The following is a 14,944-nucleotide window of genomic DNA, read 5'->3' as shown; positions in this document are numbered from 1 at the left end:
GTCTTTGGCCCCCCGCCCCGCCCTTCCCCCCCCCCCCCCCTCACCCCCGCGGGGCTCTCCGGAATCCCGTGGGATTCCCTGAAGGGGCAGAGCCAGCCCTCCTGACCGACAGGCTGTGGTCCTGCTGCTTGCCCTGCTCCCTCCTCCCAGGTCCTGAACTCCACCATCTCCTGGTCGCTGTAGCCAAGGCTGCCCCCAGCCTCCACGTCCCCCTCCAGTCCTTCCTTGCTTGTGAATACGAGGACACCTCCCTTCCCCTCTCCGCTCCTCAATCGCCTGTGCCAGGACGTTGTCACCGAGGCACTCGGGAAGCCTCCTGGATTGCTTGTGCCCACCCGTTGCCCCTCCAGCGGATATCAGGGCTGCTTCCAGTTGTCTAGAGAAGGCCTCATCCTAACGATCAGTCATCACACTGCAGAATCATTTATTAAAACCTACGGGTCCAGTTTTTTTTCTGAGCAGAATAGAAGCCTTCTTTTAATTTGGTTTATTATCACTACGTATAAAAGTGACCTATGCTTCAGAAATTACTTTGCAGTGTAGATTTTTGTCATGTCCCAAGGGAAATGTTAGTTGTGTATATCCTTGTGACTAATACTCTTACTGACTTGAACAGGCAACCAAAAATGTGAAGCCTTACAGACTGTATTAGGAGAAAAAAATAGTGATTAAGTCAGGTACTTTTAAAAGTTGTAATCCCATCTTTGGGAAAAAGCCTACCTTTGGCTACAGCCCAAAAGTTCTTTAGCTGGAGTTGGCCAAAAGCGTGATGTCTTGCTGTCTTTAAGGTTCCTGTTTGCTGTCCTGTGATTATTTGCTGTGTACCCAGTAAAGCTCCTCTGTCTGAATCAATCAGATTTCTGAAAGAATTGTGTATAACTTTTCCAGTAGTAGGAGTAGCTTGCTCGCAGTGTTTTGTTAGAATACTTCACAAATGAATGCAGCTGGAATAGTTACAGCTTCACGTGTTGATAAATTGTCATCGCTTCCATTAATGCATACAAGGCTCTGAGCTGCAGCAGCTGAGGGCTGTGGTTCATGGTCTCTGTCACATACAGCTGCAGTGGTGAAATCCAGCTGGAATTAAGGATTGGAATCTCGAATATCTGCTCTTCAGTTTTTCCTGGCTTGTTTTAATGTCCTATGGTATCTTCTATTTTTGATAGCTGATGAGTAGTTTTTTGTTGCTTTTTTTTTACATAGATGTTTAATAGTAAGCAGGAGCAGTGACTGGAATGTCACTTGGCTAGATTACGCAGTCAGCCAATGTACGACAGGCTATTTCACCAGAATGTAATAGTAAATTGTCAAATGTTTTTCCCCAAAGTTCTGTACATCTCTGCATATGTGATAGCAGTGCAGTGTTCATGGGAGCTGCTGTAGAAATACTTCTACGGATAAATTATTTGCATGTGATTCTCTTAATACCCATAAAGTCTGGCAAATGGCAGGATTAATTTTCTGCCTTTTGCAAGATTTGGGGGAAAAAACCCAAAACCAAACAAACCAACCCCAAATTTAAATCAGGAGTGAGGCTCTATTTACTCAGTTGCTTGACAGGTGGTTGTTCGATTTCTTTCTTTTGAAGATGCAAAATAAATTACGAAGGCAATACAATATTATTGTTTTTTTTTCTCCCCAGATATTCTGATCGCTATGGCAGCCACAAGAAATGTGATGAGAGCTGTCAGAGTTTTTGAATTTGGTGGCCCTGAAGTGCTTAAACTCCAGTCAGATGTCTTAATTCCTGATCCAAAAGAAAATCAGGTATATATGAGTTCTGTGAACTGAAATAATGATATTGAATGATACAGGTACACTCAGAACAGAATGAAGAATACAAAACAAAACTTTTAATCTTGAATATGTAGTTTTTGATCAGTGTATTCATACTACCTGAGACATCACGTTTAACAAATGTGGGCTTTTTACTGTTATATGGGCTACATATTTTTAGGAAATTCTTTATATGGAATAGCTTCAGTTGAACACTGAATTTTTGCTGACTCTGTTTAAGAATTTAGTTAAAATGCCATGATACTGTGCTGTGAATTCAAGTTCTAAATCTGTTTAATTATTGCTTAAGAAGCATCTTTTCTTTTAGGTGTTGATTAAAGTCCATGCCTGTGGAGTGAATCCTGTCGAGACATATATTCGTTCTGGAAATTATGCTAGAAAACCAGCTGTACCCTATACTCCTGGCTCAGATGTGGCTGGTGTAATAGAAGGTGTTGGGGAACATGTGACTGCATTCAAGGTATTTATGCATTGGGTTTTAATTCACTATTGTTTATTGTATCTTCTTCGTGTGATTGCTATACTACTGTTCCTGTTTTTATTGCTTATAATCATGTAATCTGTTCGGGGGGAGGAAATCACCTTCATTGACTGGTAAAAGCACGCAGCAAGATCATATTGGCAATCCAGTCTGTAGATAGAACTGTAGGGAAGTCTTTAATGCTGTTGACGTCCAAGAGTTAAAAGGTCTCAGAAGAGGCACTTCGGTTTGTCTGCTTAAAGCAATGATATCTGGTGTACACAAGTTGTGGTTCAGAACTATTTTTATGGCATTGCAGAAATATTTGAAGTTGGATGCTTCCTGCTTGAGGTAATAATTTCAGGCAGAACTGAAAAATTTTCTGTAAATTTTTTTTTTTGGAAATGGAAATAGCCTTTATTTTACTGACTTATAAAACCCCATAAATTACTTATTTGTTGTTAAAACTGTTCAAATACTTTATTATTCCAGTCTAGTAATTTTACTTAGATTTTCTCAGGGGGAAGGCCTTGGGACACGAGAAGGCAACTACCAGTTTGCTAAAAGATATCTATGAAATTTATCTAGTTTTTAAATCTGTTCTTCCTTTCAAGTCACTAGGCTGTTGGTCTCAGACAAACAGAAAAAAATGTAGTTAAAATTGTGTTGGAATTTCCTGACTTGGAATTTATGTAACCATTGTGGGAGAGATGAGAGATTTGGTTATCTAGAGAGAAGAATCACGTTTATTCATATTTTCTTATCGGTAGTTTGCTATATCTGCTGTGTGTGCTTTTTGTTTCTTATGGAAATCGTGATGCTCTTTGCTTGCATGAAAGAGAGAGATGATGAGATCAGTACGTGCCACAGACAGACATCCTGAAAATGCTGAGTAGCCAGGCTCATTCATTTGCATACTCATAATGCTTGAGAAACAGCTATGCTGATATGCAGCCCTCTGCACAGTAGTTAATACCCAACGTCTGCAAACCAAACTGACGCAGTCCACACGCTGTATATTTATTGAGATCAACGTGCAAATAGTAGAAAAATCAGAGCTCGGTAACTGTGAACGTTAACGGATACTGACATCGTTCTGCGAGTGGGCTTGTACAAGGTTGGGTGCTGACCTGGACCTCAGCAGCTGGCGCTGTGCTCCATCAGCAGGACTGAAGCGCCTAGGCGCACACACATACAGCACACTGCCAGGTGGTGCATTTCCTGCATCACCTACTGAACTGCTGGTTTGAGTATTCCCTGTTGAAGAACAGCAGCAATATTTAGTTACCTTAGAGTATATTAAGATTATATCTTTTTTCCACGTTTAAACAAAAATAATTGAGAAATGGTTCTTTTGTGTTTGTAAAAGCTTTTGAGGTTTTGTGTTTGGAATCTGCGGATGGAATTCTTTAGTGTTCAGGTTCATTAATGTTAATACTAATGAGACAGTAGGTTTGTGTGTTACACTGTAGAGTGGGGGTTATAATTATGACACTTAAATCTAAGTATATGACATTATATGGTTTGTGTTGCATTGATTGTATGTATTAGCATTTATAAAAATCTTCCAAGTATAACTGGTTATTTTTAATATGAGCCATTAGAAATAGCCTAAACTTATGTGAACTGGTTCTTAATGTATATTAAGGAAAAAATAAGGGAGATGATTAATTTCTCTATTTTCTTTCCCTCCTTTCTAGAAAGGTGACAGAGTTTTTACCATTGGTACGATCTCTGGAGGATATGCAGATTATGCAGTTGCTGCAGCTAATAGAGTCTTTCCTCTGTCGGATAAATTGGACTTTAGGCAAGGAGCAGCGATTGGAATACCCTACTTCACTGCTTATCGCGCTCTTTTCCAAAAGTAAGGTGCCCAATCTAAGTTTGTGCATTTTGCTTTTGAATATTTAAAACATTGAAGCCCATATCTTCATTGTCCTGTAAAATGCGGAGAGATCAATGAGTGGAAAATGTTTAAAACACTTAAGTTAAATTTGTTACACTGATGGAATTGTCAGATAATTGTTACCTAGAAGCTAGAGACTGTATTTTCCTGTTAAGTATTTCTTCTTAAGAGAACAGACCTGGGAAGGCTTCTTCGATAAGTATCATGTAATAAAACGTGTAACTCTCTTTCAGTATTCATTGGTATTTTAGCTAGGGAAGAAACACAGGAATAGTTCTAATTTCTTAATTGAACAGACAATGTGCTGTAGCGCAGACCCACCTCTTTTCTTTGTGAGCCTGTCTGCCAGAGAGACTGTGTACAGTCCTGGCTGTTACCATAGGACAGTATAACGAGTAAAAGCCAGACTTCCGTGTCAGCTAGGTGAGAGTTTAGGCTGGAAATCTGGTTTAGCTTGATAGAACAAATGATTAGAACTAGTGTGGTTTATTTTAAGATCTGTAACAGGTGAAGATCTTGAACTGAGGTTCAGTACCAGACTGTTACTTGCTGCTAGTTGCATGTTAACATAATTGCATATTACTTAAATTCATAAATGATATGGTTTATTTTGCCTCCTTGTTTTCCCAGAGAGGCTGATTATACCTGTTTAGCCATAACATAGATTGGAAATAATACTGTGTGAAAGATGAGATTGGATGTCAGTATGTGCAATCTGATGCTTAATGATCATGTACTGCAATCATAATGCCAATATTTTCTGTTTTTCCATTCAGAGGGCATGCCAAAGCAGGGGAAAGTGTGCTCGTGCATGGTGCGAGTGGGGGAGTAAGTATTTTGAGAAGGCAAGTTATAAGAAATGCTGCTTTCTGTCCTTGTACCTGCTTTTGTCTGTGATATGATTTATGGTCACATTTATATCAATTAATGGATTAACAAAATTAGGTTTTTATTTCAGACACTTTAGGATACTTTTTTCTTAGCGCAAACCCTGTTATTCCAAACAACTATGAAACTGCATGAGTGATGGCCCCTAATACAGAGGGTCGCATAATAAACACACTGCTGCAGTCAGAAGTTGGTCTGGAAGCTTTATAACCGGTCTTCCTGAGATAAAACCAATAGCAGAAAGCTGTGGTTTTAAAATATATACAACTTGTTCTCAGTTCTCTGAGTAGTAATCACTGGTGCATAGCAACTGTGCATTTCTGGGATCTTTTTACCTATTAGCTAAGTGCTAGCTGCACAAGGAGAGGTGCTGCAATATATAAATTCATGACTGAATACTGTGTTAAACTGAACATATAGTTTTCTTGGGTTTTACACGATGAGCTAACTTTAGATCTCTTTCACGCAACATTCTAGTTTAATTTATCCCCCATACTCTGCACTTCGTTGCTTAGCTTCTGCTGATGCACCAAGCAGCTGCTATAAACAGGCAAAGTTGCCTTAATTATTTGGTAGACAGCAAAAAGGTGATTATGACAGTCTCATATGAGGAGGAATTCAGATCTCATTCTGAGATACTAAAATGACAGTCAGCATCATAGCCTCTTTTTTCTTCTTAAACTAAATGTAGTGTTTCTATTCTTACTTATTTTGTGTTTCTTGAAAAGAGATATTGTCTTTGGTTTGCAGAAGCATATAATGCAAATCTGTTGTTCTGTGGACTTGTAACCTTTGTTATAGGAATACTTGTAAAAGCAGTGAGATATGTATAGGTATGAAGCACATGCTGAAGAGAAAAGATGGTTTGTGCTGCATCTTTTCTTTCAAGTGATGCTGACTGCCATAATGATTCTTAAAAATGTCCCTCCTTTTGAATTTTTCTCTGAAAATCAGTCTGGCCATGATGTATTTTAATTAACGGTGTTTGTTTTTTCATTTAGTTGAAAACTGATGATCTGCTGGTGAGAAAACAAGGTCACATTTGGCAAACAGTTTGGGTAGATCCTGGCCAGACAGATGGTCATGGTAGATTTTTTCGAGAAGCCTGTCCATTTATTTTGTGTGTTATTCATACATACAAATTTAAATAGCAGAGCCACGGAATGGAGTTTTTATGGTCGTCTTTGTTTGTGTATTTATTTATTTGTTTGTTTCCCTCCCTCCCCTGAAAAATATAAAAACGTGTGTATCTTAACATATCCTGGAGGAGGTATCCATCTGTATGGTCGGTACAGTGGGCTGCCGAATCTGTAGCCTCAGGAAGCTGACCAGCTGGGACTGAATCCCAGGGAGGCATTCTACATGTCAGCTGTTCCCTCGTTTTGCTTTCGCATTCTGTTGCTGTGACACAAAGCAAAACCAAGAGATGGCATTGGTATGCCTCAAGTGATCATTGGCTCCAACATCAGGTTTTTGTGAAGGCATCCCTCACCTCTAAACATCCTCTGGAGTGCAAACCTAGTATGAGACGCTGAGAATTTGGTTGCTAAAGATACCATTTAATCTGTTTGTGAAAGGTGCAAAAGTAGTGTTAATAAAATTTGTGCTTGCAGATTTTCTTTGCAATATATAATGCTGGTATTAATCACAGGTGATTCTGTGAAGAGAAGAATTTCCTTGGCTTCGTATCAAATATATATGGCCCAACTTTAACAGATAGACAATATTCTGCATGGATTTATATCAAATGCTGATAGCTATTAAAAAAACCACAAAACTTTACTATGCCTCTGTAAATATCCTTTCTTTTTTTAAAGACTGTTTGGCTATCTTTAAGATCCAAATTACTTATTATGGCTAAAAAAAAAATGTTACCAGGCCAGCTTTTTAAATGGGTAAGGTCCAAGTTGCTGGTAGAATATATAAAATTTAAAATGCTAAGAAAGAAAGAGAAAAAAGACTTTTTTTTGGTCCTTTTTCTCTTTTTTTCTTTTCCTTTTTTTTTTTCCCCTCAGGTGGGAATAGCAACATGTCAGATTGCCAGAGCTTGTGGTTTAAAGGTTTTGGGTACAGCAGGAACTGAGGAAGGCATGAACGTGGTTCTGAGAAATGGTGCTCACCAAGCATTTAATCACAGAGAAGCTAATTACATTGATAAAATTAAGGTAAGCATGTATCAGGGCTAGGTGATGCAGTATGTATTTTTCTTGCTAATAAAATGTGAACAGTTGTTTGCAGAAGTTTTTTAAAGTAGGTTTATGTAGGAGCAATAGTGTACTGCCTTTTTCATTTCTACACAAGAAAAAACTTTTCCAGGCTGGAAAAGCTGAGCTCTTTCTTCACAGGCAATGGCATTTAGAAACTCTTGCATTCCAGCAAATTCCAATATGGTAGCATATCATAATTCAGCATATCAAAATATGCTAAAATTAAACTTATTAGCTGTCAGCCTTAGTACAAAGGCTGTATTTAAAATTTAAACAATAAACTGTAAAATGTATGTTATCTGTGGCATATGAAATAAACAGTGGTACCCAAGCACTAATTGGAGTGATTTAAATAACATATTATGTTCTATATAGGAATACACAGGGATGGAAGGAGTTGATATAATAATAGAAATGCTCTCTAACATCAATCTTGCTACTGACTTGCAACTGTTGTCCTATGCAGGAAGGGTGATGGTAAGTATTTTTTGCCACTGACTTTAGTTTGTGCATTAGCAACGCAATTCAACAGTTATAACTCGAACTACCTTTTAACTCGTTTGTAACAGGTTGTGGGCTGTAGGGGTCCTGTTGAAATAAATCCAAGAGACACTATGAGTAAAGAATCTAGCGTAATTGGAGTTAGTCTGTTTCTTGCAACTGAGGTAAGAAATATTTTTATTTTAAAGAATGTTTTGTTGGCTTATTTCAACACCTCTCTATTTCCAGTTAAAATCATTTGTAGGGATGAAAGCATAATTTCACTGTAAGTAACTTGTTCGTTCATTCCTTTATGTTTTGATTTAATCTCAGAACATCATAAATTATTTTTGGGTTGTGAAATTTGGTGTAACACATGCATAAATAGTCAATGCTTTTCTAAAATGTAAAGACCTTGTGGTAAATGCTGTCTTTATTACACGCAGGAGGAGAGGCATGAATGTGCAACAGCACTCCTTGATGGCATAGAAGCTGGCTGGCTGAAACCAGTTGTAGGCTCTGAATATCCACTGGACAAAGTAGTTAAGGCTCATGAAGACATTATTCATAGCAGTGGTGCTCGAGGAAAGATGGTGCTCCTTCCATGAAGTCTTTTTCCATTTATTCTGTAGCTGTTCTAACTGCACATTTGCTTATGTGATTCACTGAATGTATGTTATAAAACATACTTTTGATCAGGTTTGACAGTAACAGCATTACATTAATTAATTAACAATCTGTTTTCTTTTTGTAATAAGCAGAGTTGTGTATACTTTAAAGTAATTTTTGTAGCTTTTTTGGCTGATGCGGAAATAATAAATTTGCTGGTGTGGCCTTGTGATGCAGGGGAAACATATCTCAGCTGGAATTTGATATCATGCTCTATGTGAAGTTATAGTGAGGCCACTGTAGGTATAGCAAAATGAAGCCTGCTTTTTAAGCAGATACACAAATGTACGTAACTAACTATACGCATATAACTACAACTCTGTAAATCCTTTAGCCACAAAATTTGTCTTGTTCATCTTTTGTCACATAATTTACTTGGAATAAAAGCTTTTACTGCCAAAATAGTTCATTTTCCAGCTCAAAAGATGGCCAAAGAATCTCTCAAATACAAACTGTTTGGAAGCAGAGGCAGTTTCATTTTGCTGTGCCTAACTTAGTATCTGAGGTGAAAGTGTCCCAGTTAATCCAAAGGGACCATAACTCTGAAGCTGCATGCTGATATTTGCTACTTCGTAAGTGATCGTATTGGCAGAAGCAGCTGATTCCTTGATGGTAAATGGCTGGGTAGCGAGGATTTCAATTCTTCCTGTGACCTTTATTAAATATAAAGTCACGTGAATCCCAGGATACAATAATGAGAAAAGAGAGGCTGCGCTGCTTTCATGGGTAGTGAGAACTCATGTTATTTCATAAGTGAATGTGTATACATTATTGACTTGTTCCAAATACAGTCCAATTAAGGAAGGACAGTTTCTTTGATATGTTGGCAGTTTTTACACTCAAAATACTGTTTGGTATTACAGGCACGTCCTTCTAATGATATAATTCTCTAATGAGCAGTGAATTCATCACTTGCAGAAGAGTTTCTCAACTTCCAAGAATGAGCTTTTCTGTTCCTTTGAGGAATAGTGAGTCCTTACTAAACAGAAACTTTTTAGCAGTATTTTTGTCTGTGAAGGTTACTTGCTTTGTAACATTCGGTCTGGATTCATTTGGTGTCATACTATCATAAATCAGCACACGTTCTCTGAACCCATGTACAGTTACCTCAGGTGGTAACTTCATCACGCTACCATTTTTCAAGTTGTGATTTTTTTCTGAACAGGCATTCATTTCTACTGACATTTTGCTTAATCTAAACTAAGGAAATAATTGGCAAAATCTTTTGAAATGTCTGGATTTCTCCTCTATGTTTATGATCCCTTGTTAAAATATTAAGGTAAGAGAGGGGCCCACAATCTGTCTCTTTACAAGCCTCTCTATCAGATCTTCACATTTTGTTTTAGTGCTTAATCGACCACGATTGTTCTGTGTGTGGTTGGGAGAAATCAAATCCTGACACACTACTTGTCTCTAGAGCTTGAAATGGATTAGTTATTGTTTTACCTGTGTGTCCTGTAGGAACAATTGGCTCCTTTCAGAAAATTGGACACTATTCGTGTTGAACTCTTGCTGACATTTGAGTGTCTTCATTGTACTTGGCAGACATATTTAAAACAAAACAAAAACCTATGCCTGATCTCTGTTTTTGCACAGTGGTGTTCGTTTTTCTTTTTTTTTTAATTAGAGTAGTTGGAATTGAAATATTTTCCAAGCTTGTAGACATGTTAGCATATAAATACTAGGTATACTAAAAAAAGTGGTAGAAAATTGTTGACTTATTTACACAGAAAACGTTGCAGGTGATAGCATCTGTCACCTGTAAGATCCTCCTTCTTGCCAAATGACTTCTCCTTGGAGGAGACCAGGCATAGTTGGATCATTAGAACTGATGCAGTGCCAGCTTGTTTAAAATCTGTCTCAGAAAATACCCAGTCTTTCTGCTTGACTTTTCTCTTGTGCATAGCTATGCAAAGAGATGCAAAATACTTGCTTGGAAATGAGATAATACAGCTTTACTTCCTCCTGTTCTCCAAGTGCTGTCTCAATAGATCCAGAAGTGGGTCCTGGGCTTCATATGGTCTTCTCCAACAGCCATGTCACTTGTGCTATCACTGCTAAATGGATGAAAATATTTTGGCACCTTGTTAATGGAAAGTGGATGATTTATGGTAAGTAGATGGAAATCAAGAGAGAATTTTCTTTAGAGCTCTAGCAAAAAGACTTATTTTTGTGTCATTGTAGTTGATTTGGATAACAATAGTTGAAGTATCATGGAATTGTAGAATGGTTTGGATTGGAAGGGACCTGTGAAGATCATCTAGTCCAACCCCCCTGCCATGGGCAGGGGCATCTTGCACTAGTTCAGATTGCTCTAAGCCACATCCAACCTGACCTTGAACACTTCCAATGATGGGGCATCCACAACTTCTCTGGACAACCTCTTCCAGTGTCTCACCACCCTCATTGTAAAACATTTCTGCCTTAGGTCCAACCTAAACCTACCCTCTTTCAGTTTAAAACCATTGCCCCTTGTCCTGTCAATACAGGCCTCAGTGAAAAGTCTTTCTCCACCTTTCTTGGAAGTCCCCTTTATATATTGAAAGACTGTAATAAGGTCTCCACGGAGCCTTCTCTTCTCCAGGCTGAACAAGCCCAACTCTCTCAGCCTTTCTTCATAGGAGAGGTGATTGTTGAGTACATCAGCCTTCTCCGTGTTGGTTGTCACCAGCTCTCCTGTCTTATTTACTGGAGGTGGTACAGTTTCTTTAATCTCCCTTTTCTGGCCAACGTATCTGTAAAGGCTCTTATTATTTTTTGCATCCCTTGCCAAATTCAGCTCCAGCTGTGCCTTAGCTTTCCTAATCCCATCCCTACACATCTGGGCAGCGTCCTTGTATTCTTCCCAGGATACCCATGGAAGCATGTGTGCTCATGCTACTTCAAATCTAGCTAGCATAGTTAATGAGACTATTGGGAACTGTTCCTTGCCCAGTTGCATGTTGTTATTTTCTAATTTGAGAGAATGTGAGATAAATAATAAGCATTGATGTTTTTCTAAATAACTGAGTATAGATACTAATCTTTTTCATATTCTACATTTTAAAATCAATTCTAATGCTCACACTCACTTTTGGGTTAGCAATCAATGATAGGAAAGGCTGGTGTCAGATGAAAGACAGGTGGCATCTGTCCTTCAGTTACACCTAGATTATGTTTTTATTAAAGGCACTAGTGAGGTCTCTTCGGGTAGTATTTTCATAATTTCTCTAAGCTGGGAACAGAGGCTCAGGTTTGAGACAGGTGACATCCTGGAGACAAATATTGTTGTACAAATTGTAGTGCGTTGGGGAGGAAATCAGTACGGTTTTCAAGAATATGAACTTGTGAGCAATAACCAGGCACGTATCACAAAAAAGGAAAGATGATCTTTACAGTGAGGCTTTTGAAACTAATTCAATTAATACTGATGATAAAAGAGCAAGGTCTTAGTGTCAAATAAGGAAGGAATGTTTTTCTAATGCAAGGTTAAGTAATGTAAGGAAGACTTTGTCCAGCACCAAGTTGGTCCCTGTGGAAGTGCATCTCCTGTGTTTTAAATTAACTTCTTAGTAGATAGGAGACCACTCTACGTTCCAAGATTCATGTTTGCAATGTCAGGCTTTTTCAGGTATGGAAAGGTCTCTTTTAATGCCATGTTAATTTTGTTTGGGACTGCTACTCAAGTGATAATTTTAACTTACAAGTGAATAATTTTTTTTAACATACCATAAGTAGATACGCATCTCTGTATACAAAGATATACATACTTTTCCCAACAATATTAATTCAGCAGTTAAGCAAGTACTGTTTCTTCTGTGCAAATGTAAATGTGAGGTTGTTTTGCTATTATACCGAGTCATTTAGTTGTTTCTTGTTCTCATAAACCTTAAAACCATTGCATCAAACGGATTGTTTTGCCAGGGAAGAAGACCGAGTGTTTCTGGAGTGAATGATTTCAAACTAATATTTCAATAAGTGCTTTTGAAAATAGTTGCTAGGGAAGAGAAAGGATTAGGCAGACTCAGCTGTAGTAACGCATTAACTTGGTACCCTGCTTCCTAGACCCCGCAGTTGCAGTAGGATACTTCATACCTCGAGGCTGTGCAGATGCCCCAATGGGTAGAAGCTGGTTTCCTTGTACTTTCCATAGGAGTAGGGAGCTGCATTTCTGCTTAGTCCGAATTTGAAGGTTTAAGAATGATTACCCTAGTGTAAGTGATGTGGGTAGGTAGTTTTTTAGCTGATTATTCAGGTAAAAGATGCCAATTATTCCTATTCATTCAGGCAGAAACAGTCTGAGGCAGTGATGGCATGTAGGGAATCTGCAATTCCACTTGACAACGCTGTTAGAAAAAGTAAAACATCTCTTAAAGTACTAAATAGCAGATTAAGAGTAACAGTTGATGATGGATATGATTATGGAGATGATGTGCATATTAAAAATATATGTTTATGCATTGTATGTTTTAAAATATTTAATTCTTTTTAATTTGGCCTTTGTCAGAGAGTATTATATGAATGAGATGCTCATGATTTACAATGAGTCCTTTCTTACTTAGTGCTGCCTCTGCATTGTAGCTAATGCTTAGAGATGAACTTCAGAGCAGTTTTCTTGTCTGTGTACGTACGCATCGCTGCTGTTAAAAAGGGTAGTGTTTGTTATGGGGTTTCTCACCAGAAGGTGTCAGAGTAGTTCTTCTGTTTTTATTACATTGCAGGCTTCTTTCTACAGAGGTAACCTAGCAGCATAAGACAGCATAACTCAGACTGCTTTGTGAAGAAATGTAATATAACATTTAATTCTTTTGTCCAGTTTTGATGTATCATACAAATGGAAGGAGTTGTTTTAATTTTGGAAAAAGTAGTGTGAATAAAAATAATGACATAGCACTGAACACAAAGTGCAGGAAGCAGTGAGGAAGCCATACTGGATGCTTCCAGGCTGCGGGCAGAAGATACATATTTGAGAGACCTGGGTTGTATTGCTGGTATTGTTGCAGAAATAAGGTTGGGCTCTAGCTGGTGGGTGTAGTTGTAGCAGTGTAAGATCTCGTCACCGCTGTCATGCCGAAGTTGGGGGGGCATCAGTTTGCCCATGACTCGGTTACAGTAGTCCAAGCCTTGCCTATTAGTGCAAACCCACCTTCACTGTGATCTGCAAGGGGCAATGGTTGAGATGTCCATGTGTGTTCCAGGCTGTGTTCTCTATTAGAGAGACACTAATGTCCAGTGGAGGGAAAATCATCTTGGCTAGGTAACTTTTCCAGCTGCTGCAGCTGAATTTCTTGGAGCCGGTATTTGTCACATTTCTGGCTAATCTTTCAGGTGTATCTGATCTGCGCAAGCCACCCATCCAGAGAATCTGTCAACCTAGAGAGTCCTTGGTTCAGCCCTTGGCAGAGCAGAGAGAGATGGAGGAAGAGTATGAGGACCATAGACAATTGAATTAGGCAGAATAATTCTGTCAGGTTGTTTATTTTTGAGTAACTTGTCCTGATTTAATCAGATGGTGTTTCTGAAGCAGTGGTTCCCGCTGGTAGTGGTGCTGCTGTGGGTGGTGGGAAAGGTTGCACAGGCTCTCACTTTTGTGCTGGCCTTTGCATACGCAGGCCAAGGTTTGGGGTTCAAAGTGTGCAGTTGTGTACACATGCCACGGTCTGGAAACTGCTGCTATACATGTTTCTGAAACAGAAAAGAGTGGAATTGTTCTGAAAAGCAGCTGCTATTTGTTAATCTCATTGTGCCCAAAATAAATGCTGCCTACACTTTCTAGTCATTCAAAGTATCCCCTCTCCATTGTAATCATGTGGTCCCGTGTGCGTATTCCCGACTTCTTCGTGTACTACAGCCTGCTACAATAAATTAACGAGACTTTAATTACAGGGTTCTGAAAATAAAAAAAATCAAGAGGGTATTGATGTTCTTGATAGTTGCTTCCTTTACAAGAGACAATTCAATATTAAGTGCGGGTAGATCATGCCACAGAAGACCTGAGGACAGTGGAAGTCCTTTAACATTTTGGAGCAAGGGCCTCAGAGAGGGATGGCTGTCCCTACTCTTGGTCACCTTGAGGATCTGCACTCAGTTCGGTTGTACTGTGGCTCCTGAAAGCATTACCTGTGTATTTGTGCTTCAGCTTGAACTCACAAGAGGTGAAGGAAGAAGGGAAAAATAGGAGCATGGAAGGGTGATTCCATCTCCTTTATCTGACTAAATCTAGAGATCACTGAAATGCATACTATGGAGCTTTCCTGTCATTTGTACTGAAAGAATGGAGATCAGGGTGGATATTTGAAATGATTGTCCATCCTATCACCTCGTGCTATATTTTTAAGTTCATAGGTCTGTGTTGTATCAAAATGCCTTCTCCATCTTTTCCTTTTCCTTTTCTTTTTCCTTCCCTTTCCCTTCCCCTTCCCTGAAAGCTTGCAGTTCCTGCAGGGCACAAAGCCTCTTGCAGCCTCTGCTGCCCGTTCAGAGCTCAGGCAGCGTCAGCCCGCGGGCTGCAGCTGTGTGGCGGCAGGGCTGGAATAGGGCCCAGCGCTGCGGAGCTGG

At 39.0% G+C, this 14,944-nt stretch overlaps 2 protein-coding genes across 2 annotated transcripts in view; one reads left to right on the top strand and one right to left on the bottom strand.

Annotated features, from left to right (window-relative positions):
- Positions 1 to 167, bottom strand: part of TYW3 (tRNA-yW synthesizing protein 3 homolog (S. cerevisiae)) — a 10,842-nt gene extending 10,675 nt beyond the window's left edge. Inside the window, exon 1 of the mRNA XM_009320670.1 lies at positions 45 to 167. Within this exon, the coding sequence (XP_009318945.1) occupies positions 45 to 167 (123 nt within the window). The remainder of the gene's footprint in view (positions 1 to 44) is intronic.
- Positions 168 to 1,642: 1,475 nt separating this feature from the next.
- CRYZ (crystallin, zeta (quinone reductase)) lies at positions 1,643 to 8,810 on the top strand. The gene is made up of 8 exons (XM_009320587.1): positions 1,643 to 1,767; positions 2,105 to 2,257; positions 3,958 to 4,121; positions 4,940 to 4,991; positions 7,067 to 7,216; positions 7,634 to 7,735; positions 7,828 to 7,923; positions 8,185 to 8,810. Exons 1-8 carry the CDS (start codon positions 1,657 to 1,659, stop codon positions 8,344 to 8,346), a joined length of 990 nt encoding a protein of 329 aa, XP_009318862.1. The 5' UTR covers positions 1,643 to 1,656; the 3' UTR covers positions 8,347 to 8,810.
- Positions 8,811 to 14,944: the final 6,134 nt, after the last annotated feature.

The sequence above is a fragment of the Pygoscelis adeliae genome, unplaced genomic scaffold (genome assembly GCF_000699105.1).
Source record: "Pygoscelis adeliae isolate BGI_AS28 unplaced genomic scaffold, ASM69910v1 Scaffold402, whole genome shotgun sequence".
NCBI lineage: Eukaryota > Metazoa > Chordata > Aves > Sphenisciformes > Spheniscidae > Pygoscelis > Pygoscelis adeliae.
Note: the sequence above shows the minus strand (reverse complement) of the source record. Positions and strands in the feature narration are given on the sequence as shown.

Bases quoted from the DNA above. Each gene is read 5' to 3' on its own strand.
- CRYZ (XM_009320587.1), top strand. From the start codon at position 1,657: ATGGCAGCCACAAGAAATGTGATGAGAGCTGTCAGAGTTTTTGAATTT. The intron at 4,122-4,939 runs GTAAGGTGCCCA...TTTTCCATTCAG, and splicing joins TATCGCGCTCTTTTCCAAAA to AGGGCATGCCAAAGCAGGGG. The intron at 7,736-7,827 runs GTAAGTATTTTT...CGTTTGTAACAG, and splicing joins CCTATGCAGGAAGGGTGATG to GTTGTGGGCTGTAGGGGTCC.